The sequence below is a fragment of the Ixodes scapularis genome, unplaced genomic scaffold (assembly GCF_016920785.2).
Source record: "Ixodes scapularis isolate PalLabHiFi unplaced genomic scaffold, ASM1692078v2 PGA_scaffold12__126_contigs__length_90152505, whole genome shotgun sequence".
Classification (NCBI taxonomy): domain Eukaryota; kingdom Metazoa; phylum Arthropoda; class Arachnida; order Ixodida; family Ixodidae; genus Ixodes; species Ixodes scapularis.
In genome coordinates, this window is record NW_024609838.1 from 48,383,232 (window position 1) to 48,410,304 (window position 27,073).

A 27,073-nucleotide genomic window follows, 5' to 3' on the forward strand; every position below is an offset into this window, starting at 1 on the left:
CTCCTGGATGATTGGCCTCATAATAAAATGGATTGCCTACACTTTCCTGACGTGAAAAAAAAACATAAAGTAAGGTTTTGATACTGCGCGTATACAGCATAGCTAGAATTACTTACGCGTCGCGCGCAGACCCAGCCTAGTATACCGCTGTTTTACGACGATCATCCAGATGACCACAATTTCGATAGGCACCAGTGCGCCCCCTATGGGTTGCGAAAGTTGCGAATATCTACGGGGGCCGCAGCGACCCACATATGTCTACCTCCCACTGAGAAAGTAAAAACATTATTCAGGCACATACTAGACACTTCCATCTCCACAATGAACATGCCCTGAGGTTGGATATGCCTCCAGACATCAATGTATCATATTGATACCCGGAACTTAATTAACAACTCTTTAACTCGGACACCTCAATACACCTAAAGAAAACGTCTACCCGGCATCACTTTATTAATGCACCAATATATAGCTCACATCATAGAGAGGCAATAGGATGTCCATAGACTCACCGGGACCATAGAACGGAAATAGGAAGGAATGAAAAACTTTGTCTTTCGCGAAGATCTCTATAGCGTTGTTGTGTCCATTCTGTGGCAAACCAGTGGTACATAGACGGTCTAAGAACTGTCTACAGGAATCCATAGGATGGACAAAGGGGTAATAGAACGGCAAAAGTATGGACATAGGACGTCCATACATATTTTTGTAGGGGTAGGTTTCAAGCTGCTAGCCAAACTGAGCAGGGCCTTCCAGCCCTGCAGGAAATGTCAATTCCACTCTTTTAGACGTAGACACCCACATTTTGCGTGTACGTGAAAGAAGCTCCAACAGAGAGGAAACAAAATGATTGGCCTTTTTTTAATGCATCTTGTTCTTTTGCTGAGGACATACATAAACGTTACACGCTATTGTACATTCAGTGGTGCGACTTAATTTAGGAAGAGCACTTTTTTATATATAACTTTTATATAAAGAAAAAACTCAATATAATGGTCGGGCATAAATGGTTGCTATGAACAGTCCTATACATTTTCACATTACCTGATATCACCAAAAGAGTAGAGTAGCGTAGGGCTGCAATGCACCAATTACGACTTTGTAACCAATTAATAGTTGGCATTTATTTGTTTATTACTATTGGCTATTATTCTTTGACAGAAAGAATAACCGGGCGAGTTGGTACGGTGGTAGTCTTTGAACTCCATCAAATATTCAGGTTTGACATTAGTTAATTTTTTCCGCCTTTTTTCATGTTTTTGCCTTTTCTAGCTGCTCTGATTTTTGTAAGGGCTTTCGCCACTACTAAAAAACGTGACATCTAAACTCCTTTTATTTTTTGCATCACACAATCGTAAACTTAAAAAGTGTGCCGGTTCGGTAAACGCGAAGAGACCTAATTTCCAAGGGTGAAACCTCTAAAAACAATGGACAAGTAAAAGAAACAAACACAGGGCGTTGTTTGTCCGTTGTTTTTAGCACTTTTACCCTCGGAAATATGACGAAGAGACCGCGCGTCTCTACGCTCAGGCGTTAGCTTGTGCAAAAAATCATGCTACATGCACTCTAAGAAAAAAGGGAGCGTGACTTGCTCCCTTAGGGGAGCAAATACGCTGACACAACCATCGCTCCCCTAGGGGAGCAACTGTAGCGGGAGCAACTGTTGCACCCCGTCCGTTAGTCCCTCACACTAGCACCCCCAGGACCAACTGTTAGGCCCTTGCACTTGGACCCCTGGGACTAACTGTTAGGCCCTTGCACTTGGACCCCTGGGACTAACTGTTAGACCCTTGCACTTGGACCCCTGGGACTAACTGTTACACCCTTTCAAATGAACCCCGAGGACCAACTGTTAAGCCCTTGCACTTGGACCCCTGGGACTAACTGTTAGGCCCTTGCACTTGGACCCCTGAGACTAACTGTTGCACCATTTCAATTGAACCCCGAGGACCAACTGTTGAGCCCTTGCACTAGGACCCGTGGGAGTAAATGTTACTCCAAGACATTTGGTCCCCGGGGACTAAATTTTAATCCTTTACATATGATCCCAAGGGACCAAATGCTTCGTCTCCTGGGACTAAATGTTCCCCTGTTTCGAACCGTGGTTAAAAGCGCTAAAAAGACGAACACAAGAGAGAATACAAACAAAGGAGCTTCTCTCTTGTGTTAATGCTTTTAGCACTTTTAGCCATGGTTCAAAACGTTCATCACCAACTAGCACAACAAGTACTTTTAGCTCCCCTAATGATGGACTCAATATTGCAGTGTTGGGAATGACATTGTGTGGTTCAAGACAAGAATAGCTTTATTTTTGCATAAACATGTGTTCGACATTTTAAACAATTAGTACATGGCGCAGCACTTCCCTTTAAACTAAGGCGAAAAAAATTGAGTATTACTTTTCCAGGAAACTGGACTTCATATATACCTTAAATCCTCATTTACTTCTTCTGCCACATGGCATACAGACGTTTAAAAAAAAAAAGTCTAATTTCACATTTGGCAAAACAATAAAAGCAGAAACTTGATAAAATGAGCGTGCTCGTCGAGTTATGGGATATTGAGGAAAGCAAGAAAATGGGACAGAAACGGGACGAGACATCTTTGCTGGTTTGTCCACAACTACAGCTTAGAAAGCTTAGAGAAGCCTCCCCCTTCATCCCACTTCGAGGTCAGTTCCTTCATTCCCTTCCCCCCCCCCCCTCCCCCCTCCCCCGCACCCCGCCTATCATTACCTATCTTTCTGAAGCAGGCTGTCGCCACGGCTACCGCGGTAGCTGTGGGTCAAACATGTTCCTTCCTCCTCATCCTCCCCTCCTTTCCCCTATCTCCTTGGGTATCCGCTGCGATGGTTGTCGTAGATGGACCAGCAATAAATGTGTTTGCTGCCAGTTGGAAAGATGTCTCGTCCCATTTTTGTACCACATTTTGTTGCTTTATTCAATATCCCAGGAAAAGCATGTGGAAGGTATTCTTGAAATAAACTGAGCACCAGCTTAGCCATTGATTATGCCAATTGCCATCAGCACAAGGGGGCTGGCCACGAGCCCACTGTCAACTCCTATCATATGGGACAAGAGTTGAAACGTTCTGGTCGCCTTTGGAGGAAATTCCATATTCAACGCCCAATACAGCGCAGTCATTGTGCTCACTGCAGCCAGAAGAGTTGGTTCTGCGATTTGCAGCTCATCAACAGACACAACAAGTGAGGTGGCATCATAGATGCTGCTGCCTTCGTAGCCCACAGCTGGATATGTTGGAAGTTCTGCAGGGTCCTAAAAAAAGTGTAGAAACAAGACAAAATTATGTTAAGAGGCGCTGAAGTTCATAAAATTCTTGAGATTGCAGTTTTCTTTTTAACTACAGCCCTTAGACTGATTTTATAAAATTAACACGCAGATTGCATCCCCACATGCCTTACATGAGATGGCATTCTGGCCATGACACCAAAACACAAAACATCCCACAGTGAAATGTGTGCTGTTGCATACCTTCATTACCATCCTACTACATTTAATTGGTGCTCTAGAAGGTCAGCTGTCATTATAAGTCGAAAGGACGAGGATGAGAGAGAAAGAAGTACACAAAAGAAGCGCTTGTGGTCACTCTCCCTCGTTTTTGCTCTTGGCGCTTGTGTTTATAATGAATAAACATATAAGCAACTAGCCTAACAGAGAATTTTTGGGCAGCTGCTGCATACCAAGCACATCCATTTGCATCACTACAACCTTGTAGATTTCCACTTCCCCAGAACAAACATTTTTCTCCCCATGAAAACATATGCTTGTTTAACAAAGATATTAAATTCCAAAAAAGCAACAAATAAAGCATACAACATTACGTAAATACATTCTTAAGAGGGTACTCCACCAATTTTTCGAGCTACCCAGACTAATAACTTATTCTAAATACCCAGGCTTTGCTCTTCCAGGCCCGCTACTCAGTTTCTTTAAACTCAGCATAGCTATTGAGAAAATGCATAATCAGTTGATGCCAAAATCAACATTCAAGGTTCTGCGTGCTTACCAGTGGCGTGACGTCACGGGCGATAAGACTTAGATTGAGCCAGCACATTAGGAAACAGGCTGTGCCGCAACTTTTTAGTGAAGGCTGGAGTAAGCTTCCCTAGCCTTCATTTCACGCCATAAAATGTCTTGTAACCAGTAAGAAACCAGTTTTACTGCCTTCCCCTCTTTTACACACACACATACACAGCATCAAGTTTTAAACTTCAATAAGAAGATTAAGCGCAAAAAGAGAAAACTATTTAAAGCTTGTGAAATCCTGCCCCACCTTTTTTACTCAAACAGTGATTGTATGCAGAGGGCGAAGTGAAGAGGTTGCTCAGAAGAGCTTTTTCAGAATATAAGGTAAACTTGACGTTGGTTCAAGTCCCAAGTGATTCAATGCACTAGAGGGGCATTCGCGGCGAGAAGTGACCAAGAAGGGTAGCCAGCGCGTCGACCGGCCTGATACTAGCTAATTCATCACAACCAAACTCAGGGGAAGCAATTTTCGAACCCTCCCTTGGCTGCAACTCCCTTGATCCCTTCCGCAAAATAATTTAGAGTTAAGCTAGAGATGTGGTGTCAGTCCATCACTTTACTAACTTTCTTATATACAAATTATTTATCAACTAGCAAGTAGTCTTTATTTTAAAAGCACCACAAGGTGCACAAGCCCTTTTAACTTTTATTTACCAGATTCTTGCTCCACAAACCCAAAGCCGGGGACGGCTTGTTGTCGTCAGAGCGCTTAGGAAACTTGGGCTTTTCTGGAGAAATGATTGGAGGATACAATCTGTTTTGACTCCACCGCACTGCTAAGTACTGTGAAACTGCTAGTAAACATTGAGGTACAAACTAAAAATCTCTGGACTCCTGTCAATCCATTTTGTTTGCTACCGCACCGGCAATATCCAGCCACGAAAGTCGCCCAACAGGAGAGCCACAGAGTGCTTGGCGGCATCCGTTTTGCTGGAATCGCGAATGTAACGCAATATCCCGAGATAGCCCACTCAAAACTGAGGGCACATTAGGTGAAAATAGGGGGTGAGCTAACCTTCAGTGTGCAAAATTTAGCCCACCTTAAGAAATGGAGATTCATGCAGAAAATAAGGATGGGCTATATTTCAGGGGATGGGTCTTCTCTCGGGATATTAGGCTTCAAAGCTATGAAAGAGTATTAATGTCCTGTTCCAATTACATTGCTAATTGTTAAAAAGCAACTCCATTCTATTTTTACGACTACTGGGTTACAATTAATTTAACTAAGTCGGCGACCCCGAAACACGAGATATAATTTTTCCGGTGGTGTGTATAGTATTGTAAATATCAGATGTCAAAGTTTCGTGTGGGCGACTTGGCGAAGCCAAAACTAGCAGCGTAGCACGTTGCCAACACTTATAATGAGATGCCGTCGACGCTGTGACGCAATTGTCATCCAGCGGTCCCGCTATACGCATGACCGGCTCAGTTGCACGAGGATTTTCAAGACATAGAGTAAGCTGCTCATTTCTTTTTCTCTTCCTGCTCCGCTTCGTAAATGAACATCAAATGCAGTAAGTGTTAGTATGTATTTATAAAGTTTCCGCTTGTAAAGCGACTGCTATGAATAATAGGACACGTGCAGTGCAGGTGCAGCGCGGCTGTATCGGTATAATTGTGTGTTGCTCGCGAACAAAAAGAAGGAAGAATGGGAGACAGATGCTGTTCACAAGCAGACACATGAAGGCTGGGTGCCTTCATGTGTGCTCATGAAGGCACCCTAGTGCAGGGGTGGAACTTCTAAAATGTACTTGGGAGCAGCTGAAACAGCTGTTTTGGAGGAGGTTGGGGAGCAGCTAAAACTATGTTCTAGAGCAGGCTCGGAGCAACTCAGATCAGTTTTCACTGCACTTCAGCTTGTGCCTTAGACAAGCACGGGAGAAATTTCAATTGTGCTTAGCAGCATAAATGAACATGAGTAGTTAGAGACCTAGGTAAATGGGATAACAGTGTAACAGATGCGAAAACTTGAAACTTTGTGAGCCCTAATGAGAACCAAAAAGCAAGTACCATATGTTTCTGAAGATAGTGTCGTTGGTAATTTCTGAGTGGCTTTCAGCTGCTCAAAATGCAAACCAGCACTGCTTATCGCACAACCCACAAGTGCTCTACAAAATAATTATATGTGCGAACCACGTGACGTGCGTAAGCAACGGACGTGCAGTTGCACGGAGGAACAGGGCAACGAATTTTGAGTCTATCCTATTGTGCAACTCAATATCGAAGCAGCAGGCTACGATTAACAGAGTTATCGTATTTGAAGCGATAAGCATGAGCAAGGTTAAAGTATGCCGAGCAGATCTACCGCTCGCGTGAGGGCTGCTGGCCCGCAAGGTTTCGGATCGGACCGCATTTCAATTCTATCAAATCATGATTTATCTTGCGGGAATGCAGGTTCCAAGTTCTAACAATGAAGTACTAAAAGGAATTGTTTGCTCATTTGTTTTCGACTGGCTGACGTCCGGATCTTGGGCCGCAGAGCCTCCGGCAATCTGACGCTCAACGACTCGACCTCACCTCGGCCGACTCTCTTAACCACTTATGGTTCAAGAATAACAATCCAGTCGCAGGTTGTGTAGCGCTAAGAATGCGAGTTTTTTCACGCGCTTCCGACTCGGGATACACAGGAAGAATAAATAGTACAAAAGATTGCAAGGCCGACCAAGCTAAACACGCTCATTGTTGCCAATCGAGTCGATAAAAACCGAAACCAAGACAAAATACTATTTTTTTGAAGCATGTTTTGTGATTTAGCGCATAATGGCGCAAGGTATTGGTTGTGGCACAGTTTCTGCAACATGGCGCAGGATGGCGCAGACAAATGCGTCTGGCGCAAAATGGCACAAATGGCGCAGCCATGCCACCCCAGTAGTGTACGCTTGTTAGAGTTGCTGCGGCCGACAGTCGAACGGCGCTTGTTTATATCGGTGAAATTGTGCGAGTCTCACATACACACAACACTGTTAGCGCGAACACGACATCGGCACATTTTTGCATTTTACTTCGAAAGAGTATTGGCGACTACGAAATTTTATCACCTATATTATAGACCTAAATAAGCTATTTCCGTTGCAATAAAAAGTTTTGATGATATCACTTGGTTTCTAAGACAAAAACTGGAATAACCGGCGATCACTTGTTCGCGCTAACAGTGTCGTGCTCTACTTCAACTTTGTCGTAATTGTTTCGGACTTACGTACTATGCATACTATGTAACTCCAAAACACCTAGGAAAATTCTTAAAGTATGTGATAAGTGTAGGACGCCTATGGAAACATCTTGAAATACGTAAAATTTGTGGCACCTAAACAGTCGCTGATTGATGGCAGGTAGCCAGCTAACCTGCTTGTGAGCAGCATCTGTCTCCTATTCTTTTTCTTTGCTGTGCGCAAGCAACTAACAAATAATAGAGCCATGCTGCACACGCTGCGCTGGCACTGAACACGTCCTATTATTCATAACAGTCGAATTCGCTCTTAGACCAGCAGGTTTATAAATACACACTAACACTTATTGTATTTGGTGCACATACACGAAGCAGAGCGGTAAAATAAAAAAGAAATGTGCTGCTTAATTAGTCTTAAAAGTTCTCGTGTGACGGAGTCAGTCGTGGCTACCACGGGATCACAATTACGTCACGGCGTAAACGCGCAGTTCATTATCAGTGATGTCAATGTGCTACGCCGCTAGTTTTAGCTTTGCCGTGTCGCCGACATAAACCTTTGACATCTGATATCTTCAAAGCTATAAACACTACCGAAAAACAAATCATATCTCGTGTATTATGATCACCAACTCCATCATATCCCCAAAATTGAAAAATGAAGTAAGGTTGCTGTTGAAGGGGCAAGCAGGTCTCCAAAACTTACACTTGGCCGGAGGAATGCCACACTCCTTTCCTTGACCAGAGCTGGCAGTGCACACAGTGCGGCTTTGGTCAACATTTCTGCAATAACAAAAGCCACAAAGACAATTAGTACAAAATCAAACAAGAAATGAGGCTGCAGAAATTTCGAAAGTCGAACAGTGTAAAAAAGTTCCCTTGTTAAAATTAAATTACAAAATCCTGGCTGTTTCCTGTGCACACATCAATCAAATTGAAATGTGGAAATGCAAAACTGTTCAGTCATATTAGCTTAGACACCAAAGATACTATTCGCTTCTTTGTGCGACACAATAAACCCTCATGTCAGGACATTGCATATCAAAGTTTTCACTGCAGTTACATATATATTTTTATAACAAATAGATCAAATCGAAACCAAGGCACTCATGCAGTATGGTGGGGTGCCACACCTTTCCAAAAGATGATAACCAGAAGTGCAATCACTAGCGCTCTGCAAATGTCTACACCAAAAAAAAAAAAAAAAAAAGATTTTGTGGTTAGAACGCTGGAAGTCACGTGAATTGCTCCACTCCTCATGGTCCCATGCTCCCCAAAACCACAAGTAAGCCTTTCCATGTGCCATCCTAAGAGACAAAATTTTGTTCCATTTGCTTGGCCGCACTGGAAGCTTTTTTGTGCTTTTTCGTAAAAGTTAAGATGTACTGGATGTTGTCAGTAGCTGCCGTAAGAAACCTACTTTTAAAGGGATACTACAACGAAATTTCGGCGCTCATTTTTTTGTCTATATGTGTTCAAAAGAGCAGTATCACATGGAACATACCAATATCTTGTTAAAAAAGTCTCGAAAAGGAATTTTAAAACGAATTAAACGATTAGCAATGAGCACCTGGTGGATGTCGCTAACGCCTCATTTCTAATGCTCGTCTAGGAACCTTGACAGCTAGTGACAGAGGTTGTCTCGACTCCGGCCACGACGAGAGAAGGGGGGCAGGAGGAACTCCCCTCTTCTCGAGAATCCCTTTTGTGTGTCGCAGAAGTCGCTATTGTCCCCCTAGAAGACTATAGAAGATTAACCCGTCACTCAAAATTCGTACAAAAGCAGCCGCTTCGGTGGCTGGAACGACTAGGCCATCCTCTCGACGTCAGCCTCGCCGTAGCTTTGCTCGTCCTGAGACGACCTACGTCACGATTGCATTGGATGTCACGTGCTCTAAGCTGGGCCTTCTCCGAGCGCTTGCCAGAGTGGGCCGTTTATAACGAAAAATACAGCCACCAGGATCAAAATACAAACGTGCGATTGTCATTTACGGATATTGTGGATCATATTCAACCTATTTTTGAACACGACGGGAATATTTCAAATTTCGTTGAAGTATCCCTTTAAAGGCCATCAATATGACAAAAATATGTTGAATACAAAATGTAACACCAATCACCGGAGGAAAGTGAATGTCATTTTCATAATGCTGGACGATGTGGTGGCAAGATAAATGTATTGCCAGTGTGAGAAGTGTACATGAGTGACTGCATTAAATCTGATAGTACAGCCTTGATTTAGATGCTGAACTGACCAACCAAGAGCTTTCAGAACAAAGTTTTAGAATGCTCGCAAAGGTAAGATTGTAGCATGAAAAATTCAGACAGGTAGGTCGCGTAGTCGTTGCCCAGTCTCCAAACTGAAAATGTTTGCTGGCTTGCAAATCCAAGAGATATGGCATATTTACAACTTGTTGATTAGGTCCGTTAAGGCGGGTGCGTTGGACTACTTGAATTGGAGCCTAGCCAGTTTGGCTGCTGCCGGGAGACGGGCAGAAAACTTAAAAGACTCGGGACGGCTGGTACCTGTTACTCGACACTTGAATTTGAATGGCTCTGCAGCACACTCCAGAGAAATTTCAGGGAGCGGTATAAAACCAGTGCTGTTGCATTTGCATCCATCCTGTCACAATATGGCACAGACTCAAATATGACAGTGATTGAATGGTTGCATAAGCTGGCTGTAGCTTGAGGGGATTTTTATCACAAGATACGGGTGACTCAATGAAAAATCTAAGGCCAAGTAGATCGGCTTAACTGAAATTCCAATAAGAGCAGAGGCTGGATTCACAAAACGATCTCACAATGAAAAAAGTCTCTACAACGAAACTTGAGAACAAATCCGTATTCACCAAACAAAATTGTCGTATAATTTGTGTGATGTGCGATGAAGTCCTACAACAACCTCCAAGGTGTCTTACTAACTTTTTAGTCAACATGGCTGCACGTCAATTGGATACCTTGCCGTGATCCCGCGACAACCGAAGAGTTTAAGGTACAAGCGAGGGCCATTTGTTTTGCATGTTATCGTGCGTTCCGGTTTCAAGCAGCAAGAGAAGAGAAAGGAGGATGCAAAAATACGCTCTCAGGACATAGCTCAGGATTCAGCCTAGCAACCAAATTTGTCCTACAAGGCCTAGAAGGGTGAGACGGCTAGACGCGCCATAGTGAATCAGTGGAAGGGGCCGCCCGTATGACTCTTGAGCGGACCTGGTGGACCGTTCTCGTATGGATAGCGTGATATTGATTTGGTGATTAGAAGTGTCCCCTCCATCGCTCGGTAGTGATTTTCTAAAAAGGTGGACTGCGGTGGCGTCCCGGGTAATGTGTGTTGGTAGTGGACGCATTCGCAAAGTGGTATTAGGGTCCAGCACATTGGATGCGTCGTTTCATTCGACATAGAGCTCAAATAAATGCCATACAGATTTCTTTTGAAGCATGTAGTATGTAGAAACGGGCAGGCAGGTCGAGCATTCATCCTTGCGTTACGACTCCACAATCCATGTTATGTCTGGTGGGCAGATTTGTGAGCATTTTGCGCGACTCCCTTTTTCAAATTGTTGAATTAACAGCGCAAATACGACAGGAAGGAGAGATAAGGGAGACAGGATAGAGCGCTGAACTAACAACTGACGTTTAATAAAAAGAGAAAGAGGATGAAGAACCGAAGAATGCTTTTAAAACATGCATAATGAAAACCCGCAAAAACATATGCTATGGTTTGAGTTGCCTGAAAATGAATTGCTAAGAATACCAAGCTTTAAGCTTGTCGCTTAAATGACTTGTTGAAATCGATTGAGTCCTGGGACGACGTGAATAGAAATTAAGGTAGAAAAAAGAAAGAGGAAGTTTACGTTTAAAATATTCACCGAATCTAAGGACCGTTAAAGATCGCGACTTAAAAAGTAAAGTTCTTTTTGTGACAAGGCCACGGACGGCGCGCTTACGCAGGCATCCCCACAGGACAGAATAACCTGTGCCTCGTAGAGCTCGCGAGTTCGTCGTTCCCCTAAACGTTTCAGGATTTTTGTTTTCCTGAACAAGGCGGAGCACTGGCAGTCCCTGACATGTATGGCAAAGTGGCCTGATGGCGACGACTTTAGTGACACGGCATGTTCTCTTAGACGATCGTTGACACACCTTCCTGTCTGACCCACATACACTTTCCCACAAGTAAACGGTACTTCGTAAACGACCGCACATTGGCATTCGACGTATCTTTGTTGATGTTGAACTCGCGGAGTTCGACATCAACAAAGATACGTCGAATGCCAATGTGCGGTCGTTTACGAAGTACCGTTTGTTGATGTCGAACTCGCGGAGTTCGACATCAACAAAGATACGTCGAATGCCAATGTGCGGTCGTTTACGAAGTACCGTTTACTTGTGGGAAAGTGTATGTGGGTCAGACAGGAAGGTGTGTCAACGATCGTCTAAGAGAACATGCCGTGTCACTAAAGTCGTCGCCATCAGGCCACTTTGTTATACATGTCAGGGACTGCCAGTGCTCCGCCTTGTTCAGGAAAAAAAAAATCCTGAAACGTTTAGGGGAACGACGAACTTGCGAGCTCTACGAGGCACAGGTTATTCTGTCCTGTGGGGATGCCTGCGTAAGCGCGCCGTCCGTGGCCTTGTCACAAAAAGAACTTTACTTTTTAAGTCGCGATCTTTAACGGTCCTTAGATTCAGTGAATATTTTAAACGTAAACTTCCTCTTTCTTTTTTCTACCGGAATTTCTATTCACGTCGTCCCAGGACTCAATCGATTTTAACAAGTCATTTAAGCGACCAGCTTAAAGCTTGGTATTCTTAGCAATTCATTTTCAGGCAACTCAAGCTATAGCATATGTTTTTGCAGGTTTTCATTATGCATGTTTTAAAAGCATTCTTCGGTTCTTCATCCTCTTTCTCTTTTTATTAAACGTCAGTTGTTAGTTCAGCGCTCCATCCTGTCTCCCTTATCTCTCCTTCCTGTCGTATTTGCGCTGTTAATTCAACAATATGATTAACCAACTAGCCCACCAGATGATCGTGATGCAGTCCCTTTTTCAATATCGCCTACGTCCTTTTAGATCCACGAGTTCTTGAAAAACTATGTGAAAATTGGTTTCCTTGCGCATGACTAAGTAAGCAAATGCGGCCCGTCTCCTTTTGCTTTAATGTCATTTGATGGCGCCAGTGACAAATCTTTTCTTGGCCTCGATAAAACTGAGCATTCGAGACCGTTTCCCCTTCGGTAGGTACCGGCATCATACTGCATGAGCACAGTAAACAAACAAGCATAATGAGACGAGCATGCCGCGACTGGCGCCGCCTCTGTTTTTCTCGAAATGCTTGTCTGCACCAGCACGGTAAGCCTCCTGATTGGCTGTTTGGGACGCTCAAGATGCCATCACCATAGCAACAGTCTGCTCTTGCGGTGTTCAGAGACTGGCGAGATGCCGGAAGTTGTAGTTTTCCTGAACGAAAACGGCGCCTTCCTCCTCTCCCCTAAGAATGCGTCTGTGAATACCGATTTCGCCTCTTACAATGCTCGTAACTTACAAATTTCTTAGCTAAGATGTCGTAATATAAGACATTTTTTTTGTAAATCTGGCCTCAGGTAGCAGAATTGTGTAGACCAATCAGTATTCCTCTTCTTCGTTCTTAAAACTCGCACGTAGCGACATTGAGCACTGCAGTTTCCTGCAATCCATATCCCTTCTGTCCACCTTGACTACTTTGATCAATTCCTACCATCAGATGGACCGTCGTCGTCTATGGCAATCCTGCGGTCCAGGTCTTCAAAAAATTCGCCGAGATGGCGTTTCCCTCTAGCAGCCTCCAGGATCCGGAGGCTGCTCCTTGCCAGGGCCGCTGTGAGGCTGTCCTGGATTGATTTTCCTGTAGCAGCAGTGAACTCCTGCTGCAGCTAGAGGACCAAAGCAAACCAAATACAGTCAACACAATGGCACTCTTCCTCTCTGGCACCCAAGTTTTCAATCTCAATAGTACTCACGATGGTACCAAGCTGATACGCTGGGTACATAGAGAGGACAGCGGCGACAGTCGGGTGCTCCGTCGTCACCCAGAGTCGCCGTGAGGCGAACGTTCTCGCCATGGCGTCGGCCACATAAACCATGTTGGGCCTGGTTTTGCAGAGTTCTCTTTGCATTTCTAGCACATGGCCGTCCACGCTTTCTTTGTCCTCTCCATCCGCTGGGAGCACCACATTCTGCAATATAATTAATGGAAGTACAGAATTTGTGTCAAACTTCACTTGATAATATAATTTAAAATAATATTTCTCAAACAATCCTTCATACCGTGCCAGGCCTGATCACGCGTTTTGGGCAAGGAGTCCTCGGCACCCTCTGCTGCTTCGGTCGCGCTGGTGCCTCTTCCTCGCCCTCTTCCGCAGCTCGCTCCTGATCCCGGAGCTTCTTGCGCTCCCGTTTTGCTTTGAAACGCAAGGCAACGTGCCAAGAGTCCTGCGTGCACAAGCAAAAAAAGAATCTCAAACAGCTGCAGAAATAATAGTGCTGAAAAAACAATAATAAAATAAACTTAAAATATACAGCACACATGGTTCACGCTAAAACTTGAAACCGAAACTGTATAACAGGCCTCCTTTCGTCTGCCATTTTCGCCGACTACCGCGCCCTCCATCCGGGACTCCAACTATATAGACCATTCCATTTAGCACTCTCTGGGCAGCACCATTTTGTTCCACAGGAGCGCCCTCTCCATACATCCGGGAAATTCAGCAGGTTCGGCGGGGTAAAATGAGAGAGAGGGCACGTGCCCGACTCCGCTAGCAGATGACAAACCGGGAGGTTGCCATTCTCCATCTTTGGGCTGTACCAGCGGGCTGTACGCAACATCAAACTCTCGCTCGTGGCTGTTGTTGTGAAGTGGTTCGCATTCTTAGAATAGTTATGGCTACTACAAAATCAGCCTATGGCTCTATGTGGTTCTATTTTGGTAAATGATCAACTAGCATATCTTTTTTCTGTTACTTAAATAGCAGTTGAGTAAGCCGGCAGTACTACCTTCAACTACTCCGTGTATTGCGGCAGGAGAGCATGTTTTTATTTATCATTTCGGACTTCCACTCATGGCCGTTAAAGGCCTACAACAGTACGAACTTTGTATAGTAAAAAAGGTACAGCAACCGGATTTACTTTTCACCAGAGACCGGCTAATCTGACACAGTTTTCCTTTTTTTTTTTATTTGCACATAGGTAACAGCGCAGTTTGACCCTGTTAGTCTTTTTATCTAGCATAGTATTACACGATAACTGGCAAACCAAAATCTGCGCATCTGCACTTTAAATTTCCAAAATGACGCTATTTTAAACAGAGTTTGCATGCCAGCCGGATGATAGGTACAGCCCACTCGGCGGAGCAGACGTCATGCGGGGTGAGAGGGGGAGGGCATTTTCTCTCTCTATTACCGTCTCTGCTATGACCCTAATTGAACGGTCTATAGGTGGCGCCACCGATTTCCAAAATGGTGGACATAGGGAGGGTTGGAGATGCTAGGTGGGTGCAGTTGCCGAGATTTGCTGGTATTCTGGGTTTACTAGGCGACACAAAGTAATACCGCTTCTAGGAGGTAGAACTAGACAAACAAGGGCACATGTTCCCATGTGGGAAAAAATCAGCGATCGGCCCTTACGTTGCTATATTTGCCTTATTGCCAACGAGCGCAGAGTGATCCTGTTGACAGCTTCTAAGATCCTATACTGCTTCTGGTATTTTGTGATCTGGATCCCTCTCTTTTTGAAGCATGCGACAACACAGTGGTGCCACGTTAAGGCTCCTTGCTCAGCCAACTGATGTGGCCATGTGGTGGAGCGCGGTGGACGAGGCGAGATTCTATGCAAGGGGTGGCCAAGCTGCGGCTCTTCGCGTGTTAAAATGTGGCTCGCGGCTCCCCCCCCCCCCCCCCCCCCCCTGCCACTTTCCTGCCTCCCTTTCGGTCACACGAGCGCTTCTCCCCAAAAAGATATTGAACGCGTTTTAAATCGAAAGACAGGTTGCAGTTTGGTAGTATTGTGCTACTCCTACCTTACGTACAGCTAGACTGCTTTTGACTCGGATAGATTGAAAGTAGTTTGAGTTTCGTTTATTGCTCTAAACAAAATATAGCCTCTCCCCTCCCCCGCGGTTCTTGGAAGTTTCGAGGTTTTGTTTGCGGCTCTTAGGCTGCCAACCTGGCCACCCCTGCTCTATGCTATCGTGTTCGCAAGGAGCGAAATGGCGAAGCTTCGAATTCTTGAAAAACAAACTTTTGCACTGTTACCTGCATTATAATTGTCCGCAAGGAACAAAATTTTTCCCTTTCTCATCACGCCTATGCCTCCAAGACCACCAATACAGTCAAACCCGTGTATAACGAACAGCAGGAAACGATACAACAAGTTTGATATAGCAAGTAGTTCAATATAGCAAAAACCATTTACAACGAACTTCCACAATGCGTTCATTATAAGGCGAGAGCTTCTCTTTCTTTCTCATCTTTTCGCTTCTGCCTTGTAATGACGCGTTGAATTTTTTCTTTTTTCTTTGCATGCGATTAGATTTTTTTTTACCTTATCTTTTCTTCTGAATCGCTTCTCTTCGTGGGCAACCGCTTTGGGCTGAAAATATTTTTTTTTCTCTGCGTGCGTGCAGTTTTTTTGTTTTTTTTTAGCTTTCTCTCCTTCTGAATTGCTTCACTTCGCTCAACTTTGTTCGGGGCTTGAGCTTTAGGAACTTTCTTTCCTACTTTTTTTTATTTTTGTTTGGGGAGGGGGGAGGAAGAGGCTAGAAGACGATTGTTTGCGCGTTTTTGGGAGCCTTCCTGGAGGGAAAAGTTTGATATAGCTAGGGTTCGGAGTTTTCAGTTTAAAACTATAAAAGTATGCCGAATCCATTTTCTAAAATTCAGTTTTAACCGGAAAAGGTCAGTCGAACCGCAGAGCCGTGGCGAGAAAGTGGAGTGACAGTGTCTATCGAAACGTGTCCAGATGTATGGGATACACGAATGTCATCACAATGTTTTGGTTTAATGTGCGCATCATCGATTGTAACATGAATTACGAAATGCCCCATGACTTCGCCATGACCGAACGTGTTTCCAAACTCGTTGTAAGGTAGACTGACTTGATGCTAGCTCTGCATGTTGTGTTGTGCCTCAAAACGTCGCACCGTGTCTCTTTTGAAGGTCACAATCGGTTCATTGTCCAATTTTGGCTCAGGCAGCGGTTCATCTCCTCAGCCTGCCAGTGTCAGCGTTGAGAGTGCATTCTCGAAGCTCAGGGTCATATTACCAAAAAACAAAGAGTGCAGATCAAGGAGGAGGACCTGGGAAAGTACATGTGCGTGTACTATAATAAGATCACATAATCCTGATGTACAGAAGGTGAAGGAAGTTTCATGTTTTTTGGGCATAGGCTTCATATCTGACTTGTTTGTACTTCTGTGTTGTTTTTTTTCCTTGTTTCTTTCACAGTTGCACACATTTGCCAAATAAAGGGTCCATTTCTCTTTCACTGTATCTGTGCCGTTATTCTTTGAGTGATCACAAATATCAGAGCTACGTACAAGGATCATCGGATCCGGTGTCCGTTGGTGTTTATTTTATACTTGCCGAAAAGAAACGATAAACTTTTTAGGCAGAGGTATACGCCGAAAAAAAACGAAAATTCAATTTTAAAATAAACACCAAAAAAAGTATGCCGAATTTTGAAAAAAAATAGAAACCGAAAACGCGGAACCCTATATATAGCCAATCTATTGTTCGTTATAAGAAGTACTTTTTACGTGCATTTTTATTTAAATTTTTCGTGAGCTAGATATTGACAATAACTCGCTGTACGTGGGTTCGTTCTAAACGGGTTTCACTGTAGTTTGGGATTCGCTGCGTACGTCATGCTATTGATAAACAACTCCCTATTAAACAAAAGAAAAACAATGGCGGAGGTGGTTCATCCTTAACATTGTGTTGAAATAATCTCCTGGAATTAAAAATGTCAGACTGGTGATTACAGATTGTGTGAACAATATATGAAGACAACAAGTTTAGATGGATATTTTTGAAAACTGCCTCGCACAAGTGAACGTTTGGTGAAAGTTAAACTGTATCACCACAAACTGCGAACGATTTTGCTACTGTACGACGAACTCAAAAGATTTCTGTGTCCTCTCCATCGGCTGGGAGCACCACATCCTGCAATGTAATAGATGGAGGTACAGAACTTATGAAAAACTCCACCTATTACTATAATTTAAAATAATTTTTATTCTCTGGACTGCTATCAATCTCCAGGAAATTGGGACTATCCTTATCAATACCTTGGTATTATGAATATCAAGACATTGATAATAAATCTATACCTTGCAATTTTCAAATGTGAGAAATTCCGCAATTTATTTTCAGGACTGTTTCTTTCAAACCTACACATGTTCCGCACACCACTTGATTCAACTGAAAAGAGGAATGACAACAATAGAGATAGTTTTGGAGCCCACGAGTTGTTTTGTCGAAGGGTATGCACTTGGGCTAGGTGGTGATCCATACTTCCGAGGGGAAAAGCGCTAAAAACAATGGACCCGTAAAAAAAACATTTTGTCACCACACTCACTGCTGCATGGCTTGTTTTTTTTTCCGCTTGTTGATGAACTTAATGAATATAAGTATGGCACTTTCTCTCGCATTTAGGTCGAAAGAGGATAAAAAGATTGAAAAATTCCATGTAAGCAGTATTTGTTCCATTGGCCAGAGCCCTTCATATTTGAAGAATGCATATCCTTTTGCATTCCAGTCACTAGGCACGTTTCGTTCACCTTGGAACACAGCAACCAATAATGCGATTTACATTCAGAAATGGTTCGGTGCAAGACAAGGTCCCAAACAAATACGCCTTGGTTGCGGGCGGAGCAGCCGGAGGACACTTGCTAGAGTGCTTCCTGTTTCCGCTGCAAGAGGGCGAGCAGTGAGCTGGAGATGTGTAAAGTTCAATGGAGTCGTGAAAAAGCTAATACATTCAAATAAAATAGTATTCATTCAACATAGTGAAAAACAGCATAAAAAAGGCGGGACAAAAAGTAGAAGACAGACACAGGGCATACGCTGACTAACAACCGAAGGTTTACTGGAACTTCCACGCGGGCACAGTGACACGCGCAAGTACATGCTCTTCTTTTTCTTTCAACCCAAAAAATGCAAACAAAAAAAAAAATTGGAAAAATAGTGTGAGAAGACAATAAAAATCTACAGCGGAACAAGAAAATTTTTGGCCTGAATCATGCGATCGCACCACGATTCTAACCATATTGGGAGGTTGTGAAACGTGCAACAAAAAAAATTGTACAATTTTTTATTTCTTTTTACAATGGCACGAGAACACAATAAGCTCATGGGCTGTGTTCACACCGCGTTCAGGACACTATAGCAAAGACCTTCACAACACTGATGCAGTGATCGTGATCTGGTCTACAGGCAAGTATATGTGCCGCTTCCTTGATCTCTCTCTCCAGCTTGCTCCTCTTGCATCCCACCACCCGGGTGTTGTCCAACGCAGGGGAACACGCCCATACTCCCTCCAGTGTATAGGTAAATGTGAAACATGGCCACTGCCGAGCGAGCTGCGTGCACGTGCAGTCACTCGTTCAAACAATGACCGGTCTTTCCAAAGTAGACCCTACCACAGCTCAGAGGAATCTCGTAGACGACCCCTTGATACAAGGCTCAAACTGCTTGGCATGCCTTGTATCAGAACAACCATTCCTAGGTTTGGTCCCGCTTGACATCACGCACAGTTTGGACAGCTTGCAGGGGGCCGTGAAGACAACGTCGATGTTGAATTTCGCTCTTACATGCTTCAGATTATGCGAGATTCTGTGAACATAGGGCAGCACCTCAAACTTGTTTAGCCTTTTCCTAGTTGCCATGTCGGGATTTTTCATCTACTTAAGCGGGGATTCAGTCACTCCTCTCAGCAGAAAGGAAGAAAAACCCTAAAGTTCCAGGCAAAGTAGCTGACGGTCGAAGTTCTCACGTACGGCGTGAGCATAGGACTTCTGTAAAGCCGAGCAGAGGCATAGGTTGGCGATACCCCATTTTTCTAGTTTAGAGTGCCCAGAGTCAAAAGGTTAAAATCGTCTTTTTGGTTCGCGGCGAGCACATCTAACAGATGTGATCGGAACCATTGAAGGACAAACGTAAGCCCAAGAACTGCAAGAAACAATCCGCCAGCAACTCTAGCGTCAAACGTAAGTGGCTCGAGCACCGTTCAAAAACTTGTCAAACAGACCGAGCGACTGAGTCCAGGCGAGTTGTAGAGGGTATGCTAACGAATACGACCAAGTCATCCACATATCTACAGATCTTAACAACAGGGACGTCGGTCAAAGCATGTGAAACAATGCGGTCGAACTTAATAACAGGAACCAACGTCCCTGTTGTTAAGATCTGCACATATGTGGATGACTTGGTCGTATTCGTTAGCATACCCTCTGCAACTCGCCTGGACTCATTCACTCAGTCTGTTTGACAAGTTTTCGTACGGTGCTCGAGCCACTTACGTTTCGCGCTAGAGTTGCCGGTGGACTGTTTCTTGCAGTTCTTGGATTTACGTTTGTCCTTCAATGGTTCTGATCACATCTGTTGGATGTGCTCGCCGCAAACCAAAAAGACCATTTTAACTTTTAAACTCGGGGCACTCTAAATTAGTAAAATTAGGTATCGCCAACCTATGCCTTCGCTCGGCTTTACAAAAGTCCTGCGCCCACGCTGTACGTGAGAGCTTCGACCGTCAGCTACTTTGCCTGGAACTTTCGGGTTTTCCTTCCTTCCTGGTGAGAGGGGTGGCTGAATCCCTGCTTAAGATGATGAAAAATCCCGACACAGCAACTATTAAAAGGCTAAACAAGTTTGAAGTGCTGCCCTATGTTCACAGAATCTTGCATAATCTGAAGCACGTAAGAGCGAAATTCAACGTCAACGTTGCCTTCACGGCCTCCTGCAAGCTGTCCACTGTGCGTGATGTCAAGCAAGACCAAACCTAAGAATGGTTCTTCTGATACAAGGCATGCCAAGCAGTTTGTGCCTTGTGTCAAGGAGGTCGTCTACGAGATTCCTTTGAGCTGTGGTAGGGTCTACTTTGGAAAGACCAGTCATTGTTTGAACGAGTGACTGCACGTGCAAGCGGCCTCGCTTGGCAGTGGCCACAGTTCACATATACCTATACACGGGAGGGAGTATGGGCGTTCCCCTGCGTTGGACAACACCCGGGTGGTGGGATGCAAGAGGGGCAAGCTGGAGAGAGAGATCATGGAAGCGGCATGAATGCTTGCCTGTAGACCAGAACACGATCACTGTATCAGTGTCGCGTCAGTGCATCTGACAAACAGGGAACTACAATTTTTCAATTGTGAACGTCCTTAGTATAGTGTCACACGCAATCCGTAAAGGTAAAAAATGCGTCCTGAACGCGGTGTGAACACAGTCCATGAGCTTATTGGGTTCCATGCCATTGTAAAAAAAAAAAAAAAGTTCTACAAGTCTTTTTTTATTAATTTTAGGACCATATCGGGGTGTTTCACAACGTCCCAATATGGTCCTAACTGTGGTGCAAATGCATCATTTGGGCCTAAGGTTTTCTTGTGCCGCTGTAGAGTTTTCTTCTCTTCTCACATTCTTTTTTCAAATTTTCTTCTTTCTTTATTCACATTTACCTCTGTCGAAAGAAGAATTAGAGCATGTACTTGCACGGGCCACTGTGCTCGCGTGAAAGTTCCAGTAAACCTTCAATTGCTAGTCAATGTACCCCAGGTGGCGGGTTCGAATACCGACCGAGGTGCCCGCAATATGACGGAGGCTTATTGCAGAGGAGGCGCCGTGTAACCGAGCTTTCGGTTGCACGTCAAAAGATCCCCAGGTGGTCCAAATTAATCCTCAGCCCTCCGCTGGGGCGTGCCAGATGCCCGTCGTAGGTTTGGCACGTAAAACCCCCAAATTTGACTTTTGCTAGTCAGAGTATGTCCTGTGTCCATCTTCTACTTAGTGTCTAGTATTTTGTTTGCACTGTTTTTCACTATGTCATTCAACCAACCAGCCCAGCAAGCAACCCATTACAATATTTATTCACTCACGCATTTGGTTCCTGTGGTGTCCTCCAGGACGGGGAAATTTCTAATAAGCCCCTTGGCAGCCTCTGCATACAGCTTGTCTGGATACCTGTAGGAAAAAGAGCAGACGAAATTGCTGAGGAACATCAGTTATCATTCACGGAAAAAAAGTGCCAGACATTGGCACTACTGGTGCCCTTGGAACAAACCTGACGGCGCACACAATTCATTCAGGACCACTACCCCTCCCATCACCCAGTGTAACAGGCACTGTCAAGACGAGGAAATCTCGGCGCGCACCAAAACGACCAGTAGAATTCTCTCTAAGTTAGTTTTGGGGGCTCTTATAGAAAGAAAGTCAATTCAGCTCAAAATTAACTTACAGAGTGTACTGGCATAAATCGTGGTACAACCACTGAATTATGCGATTCCTGGATTTCAGGTTGAGTCCCTTCTTGTGCTTTGCCAATGATTGCTTGATGTCCAGCGGAACTTGGGGGAACCTGTACTCCGACAGGTCCCTCAGCGGAGCTCTAGATGGACCATGTTCTTCCTGATTGACGACATCCATGACCCTAGATATGCCACAATGATGAACATATAAGCCATATTGTCAAAATAGATACCTATACTCGGGGACAACTAGGAATGCAGGACGCGGGAAGAAAGAGAAAGCACACGGAAAGCTGAAGGCAGAGGAGAAACCTCCTCTCCCCTTTGGCCTTCATTGTGCTCTTTCTTTCTCCCCTTGCCATGCGTTCTTGAGTTGTCCCCGAGCATAATTGGTATATGCACCAATCCAGCTCATAAAAATGCCCCTGAAAGCCTCCACTCAAACATTTTAGCATAAAGGATTAAATCTCATCTGAAATAATTATGTCTGATGGCCTGAAAATTCTAACAAGTATAATTTGTAGCAGAAGTCTATCAACCCGCTTGGAGATGTCTCACATAACCATTGAAAACCCCGACAGCTTCAGAATGTGCACGTGCTGTGCAGAGCATATGAAAACATGTGATAATGTTTCCTTCATAATCCCACCTTCCACTGCTTTTCAGAGGTCAAACATGCCTCTCCTTGGCAAGCTCTTTTAAAACTAGCCCTGCCATGAGCATCATGGCTTGAGCAAACTAGACCTCATCGCTTCAGTCTTGGTGAGCATTTTAACCCACCTGAACTGTGCCTCGTCCATCCTGATCTTGATGCGTGCTCTGTTCTCCAGAACAACATCTTCGGTCATGTCGACATCAGTGTCAAAGCCAGCATGGTAAATCTTAAAAACAAATAAATAACCAGCAGCTAATTAGCATGATGGTAAATAAGTTATATTCCATTTGCACAAGTGGGCCCATGGAACTCTTCATCTCTACTCTACAGATGCCACATTTTTGTTGCAGCCTCCTAATCATAAGTGTCCAAAGCAGACAATAGCAGCTGCCCTCCTGTTCTCCCTAATCAGCTTAGTTCATCTTCCTCATAAGCACCATATATTCTACCTTCAATCTTCCAGACTGCAAATTGTTTTCAAATTCTATTCCAATTTATCTCTTCCCCGCACTTTAAAACCTGCCAAACCTACAAGGTTGAAAGCACGACGGTTAATGGAGCTTAAGCTTCGTGAAAGTCTACTAAATTGTTCTGCCCTAATTAAAACAAAATAAAGTAACAACTATGCTACTGAAGCATAACTGAATAAAAGTGGATATTGCCTACAAATTATTAGGCCACTGGAAACATTGCCAATATGTTCGTCGGCCATTTGCTTGAGAATTGCAGCCACCTTTGTGTGATTGAAAGTGTAGCTCAATGCTGCCCGGGTTTAAAGATTCCCCAGATGAGGTAATCAGCACTACACGAGGGGCGTTCAAAAAGAGTCCGACCTGAATTTATTCCGTAGAAAAAAATTAAGTGCTGACAATGTCCTGTAGGGGAAAGGTGGGGGGAACATTAATGCACATGCGTGAATTTTGTCACGTCTGGAGAGAGCGTGAGTCGCTGGCAGTCAGCCTCTGAGGGAAAAAATGTAGTCAGTGCTCGTCATTTTCCTGATCTCACTGACAATTGGTGGATCGCGCCCTCCCTACTTGTTCTCTGCAGCGCAAGTGAAGCCACCGGACGGCCATCTTGCTCGGATAGGATTTGCGGTTTTGCTAGACTTTTGCTGCTGTTTGCCAGCATGCTATAGACACGTTTTCTACTCGTTCGTCGTCATTCGCCGAAGAAGCTTTTAAGACTCTGCGTACCGTGGAGACTCGCCGTTGTGAACACGTGGAAAATTTTACGAAAGCGCAGTGTCGCAGGAAAAAGGCACAACTCGTTGAAAGCAAGTTTTGCCGGTCTCGCGGCAGGATTAAAGCTCCCTTGGCACGCCGAAGTGCTGCCTCTGTGTCTTCGCACGCTTGGATACTGACCAAGAACCGACGTCATGTGAATGTGTTTTGCGAGTGCAATGTGCGTGAAGCCGTATGTGCCTCTGAATCAGTGTCTCACTTTACTCTGACGACTGTATACTTGCGGCCCTTGTGGTCCAGAAACGAGATTAATCCAGCATCCACTGGCGATAGAAGAGGGGGGCCAGGTACGTCTTTTTTTTTCGTCCTTAGATGATTTACACAATACCGTGCACAACAGCTCCTCATCACTGATCAGTGCTGGCTCATTATCAACCTACTTAATTGCACTTGACGTTTGAGCGTGGCTCGCCTAATTGTAATTGGTCAACAGATTGCATACGACCATATCGGCCGCACTTGAAAGATTTTCATTCTCGCCGTCTTGTACTTTTGCCTTCGAAAATCCTCCTTGCTCCACAACGTTGCCCTATTCATGCTCCCACAAAATCCATTAGAGCAGATTTGGAACACAGCCATGGTTAATAGTACATAGGAGCAATTGCAAATCCACCCCCCCCCCCCCCTTTATTGATAGCAACTCCTGGAAGCCGCTGGACGATCCAGAACTCCGTGGCTGATATATATATGATCTAAAGCAGTAGTTCTCAAATGGGGGTTCGCATTCATCAGTCAAGCCCGGCAATAAAAGTTTTTTTTCCAGGTCGAGAAGAAATGTTTCAGTTTTTGGGCGAGTTTCCTCGTGTGCATGCCAGTAAGAAAGGTCTACTTTACACAAGCCCTTACTGAAATATATTTATTCAATTATTATTATAGTTACCCTATACCTTCCCCCTCCCCTCACCCCGAACGGGGTCCTCCATCATCTCCGCCGATCCACAAGGGGTCCGCGAAACATCAATGGTTGAGAACCACTGATCTAAAGGCACCTACGAGCGACACACCTTCAGAACTTCGGTGCGGTGTCGATTCTTGATCGGTATCCAAGCGTGCAAACGCACAAAGATGCAGCACTCGGCGTACCAAGGAAGCTTTGCTCAATTTACTTGTGCAAAAAAGTAGAGACCAACGACACTTGCTTTCGACGAGTTGTGGCTTTTTCCTGCTGCACTGCGCTTCCGTAAAATTTTCCACGTGTTCACAATGGCAAGTCTCAACGGTACACAGGGTCTTAAAAAACTTCTTTGGCGAACGACAACGAACGAGTAGAAAACGTGTCTATAGCATGCTGGAAAACCACAGCGGAACGCTACCAAAACCGCAAATCGTCTCCCGGCAGGATGGCCGTCCGGTAACCTCACTTGCAGGAGCGGGAAGCGCAATCCAGCAATTGTCATTGAGACCAGTGCCCCAGCCCCCTCAACAAATCTGGAGGTACGAATAGAGGTAGATTTTATCCAATTTACGAATGCTGCATTGGATGTAATGCAGTAATAATTCACATTTCTTTTGTATTTATATCATGGTATCATATGTAAAGCGAAACCTAGGTTGCATAGGTTACATAGGACGTAACCAATTTTATGTCAAGTTCCGTCAGACATAAATTTAATTTTCATTTTGGGTACCGTCGGATGTAACTTTAATTTTTATTTTGGGTTCCGTCAGACGTAAAGCTAGACACTGTGATTGTAAAAACGAGTTCATCCAAGCTGTGGCGTAGCTTAGTGGGAAGATGTCTGCCTCATACGCAGTGGACCGAGGTTCGATTCCCAATGTGGGCTTACTTTATTTATTTTTTTCTTGGAACATTTTGTTTTGTTTAGGCATTTGGCGATATTTACATTTAATTTTTACAATTAACACAATAAATAAAAAAATGCTGTCGACAAAATTTCGCTAAACAAAATGGTATGAGACTCTCTTTCCGCGGGTCCATGGGGGACAGCGGGACTTGGTTTGCCGGCTGGACGCCGCGAAGCGGGGCCAAGTGGGTTAATAAGTTTTGTAATTAGCGGCCGCATACTGTCGCCGCGAAGCGGCGTGAACGCAGGTGGGTTAACGAGCTTCCCAGTGATACACGCGCCGTCCGACTTTCTTTCGAAAGGCACTTCTTGGCGCGAGTGGAGTGCCGTCGGACGGCACTGTAGACACAGCCAAAATAAAAAAAAAAAATCGAAAAGCATAATTGTACAACACACACAACACTGATCGCACAAAAAAGGAAGATCCATGTGCTTACCAGAATGTGGCTTGTGTTAAGATCGAATCCCTGAAAGAGTTCTTTTTGCGCAAGGCTACTAATTAGATCGGGTCGCTTCCGCTCTCCTCCCACATTAACCACCACCTTGTGTGCGCCGTAGACCACCAAGCACTCGATTACGTCCATTGCGCGAAGTCTTCAACATGCCAATCACGACGAAAGTGACAAACTCTGTGACTCCGCAATCCGACATCCGCAATCCGTACAAAGGGAACTTCATCTCTCTCCCGGATTCTGGCTCCCACAATGCACACAAGTATTTGACGCGCACAGGAACACAGAATGCTAAGCTCCAGTCTTTCCATCCTTTCCACCAGCGGGTCCGATACGTGGGAACCACTCTCTCCCGACTCTGGCTCGCACAACGCGCACATGAGTAGGCAGTAGACCCGTAGACCAGTATTACAGAGAGAGGGCGAGAGAAGGTGTTTGGAAAGAAAGAGATAGTTCTGTAGACCGGTAGACTCACTGATGGGAGTCGTGCTAACTATCTTTGGGTGAGAGGGGTGGGAGTGAAAGATCAGTAGAAAGAAGTGAGATTAGGTAGAGGTCCGGGAGTGGTCACAGAGGTGCGGGCGGAAAGCGCCCGTGGAGGGCCGAAGACACAGGCGAGTCGCGACACAGAGTTCACGGGCACACACGGGCGGGCGCAGGCGTAACAGGGGCGACAGGAGGCCAGCGCGGGAGCACGGCGGAGGCACGTGATCACTCCGGGAGTGGGGCAGGGTCAGCCGAGTCAGTCACGGACACAGCAGAAGGCAAGGGCGGAAGGGGCACGGCGGAGGCACGTGATCACTCCGGGAGTGGGCCAGAATCAGCCGAGTCAGTCACGCAATGGGAATACAAGGCATTAGCGCCTTTAGTCTCCTTTCCACCAGCAACAGCGTGCGTAAAAATTACGAAAAACAAAAAGTGTCTGTGTGTGTGTGAGGGGGGGGAGGGGAAAGAAAGGGGTAGGTTTTTAGGTTTGGATTGGCCTGGATTGTTACTTGTTGCAGATAATGTTTTTTTTTATCATCTTTGTTGGTTATAGAAATTCACAGTTTCCAATATTTTTTTTATTACCATGTGTTGACAAAATAACGTGTATTTACAATACTGTATTTACGTATATAAACACCGAGAGACTCGCACATCAGTGCACCACATCACCGATATAATCCAAAGGCTGACAAGCCAAAACCGAAACCGAGCCGAGCTGAGCTGAACAGC

The 27,073-nt window shown here is 44.7% G+C and overlaps 1 protein-coding gene across 1 annotated transcript; it reads right to left on the bottom strand.

The window, feature by feature from the left end:
- Positions 1 to 2,719: 2,719 nt before the first annotated feature.
- On the bottom strand, positions 2,720 to 26,628 carry LOC120846202. The gene is made up of 9 exons (XM_040217894.3): positions 25,841 to 26,628; positions 22,480 to 22,580; positions 21,690 to 21,881; positions 21,331 to 21,415; positions 13,515 to 13,679; positions 13,208 to 13,423; positions 12,946 to 13,120; positions 7,916 to 7,992; positions 2,720 to 3,275 (listed from the first exon to the last, which is right to left on the bottom strand). Exons 1-9 carry the CDS (start codon positions 25,985 to 25,987, stop codon positions 2,997 to 2,999), a joined length of 1,437 nt encoding a protein of 478 aa, XP_040073828.1. The 5' UTR covers positions 25,988 to 26,628; the 3' UTR covers positions 2,720 to 2,996.
- Between the last annotated feature and the right edge of the window lie 445 nt (positions 26,629 to 27,073).

Coding starts and splice junctions, on each gene's coding strand:
- LOC120846202 (XM_040217894.3), bottom strand. CDS start 25,987: ATGGACGTAATCGAGTGCTTGGTGGTCTACGGCGCACACAAGGTGGTG. Junction 21,882..22,479: donor ATGGACGAGGCACAGTTCAG/GTGGGTTAAAAT, acceptor TGGCATATCTAG/GGTCATGGATGTCGTCAATC. Junction 13,680..21,330: donor ACACCACAGGAACCAAATGC/GTGAGTGAATAA, acceptor TTGTGCACGCAG/GACTCTTGGCACGTTGCCTT.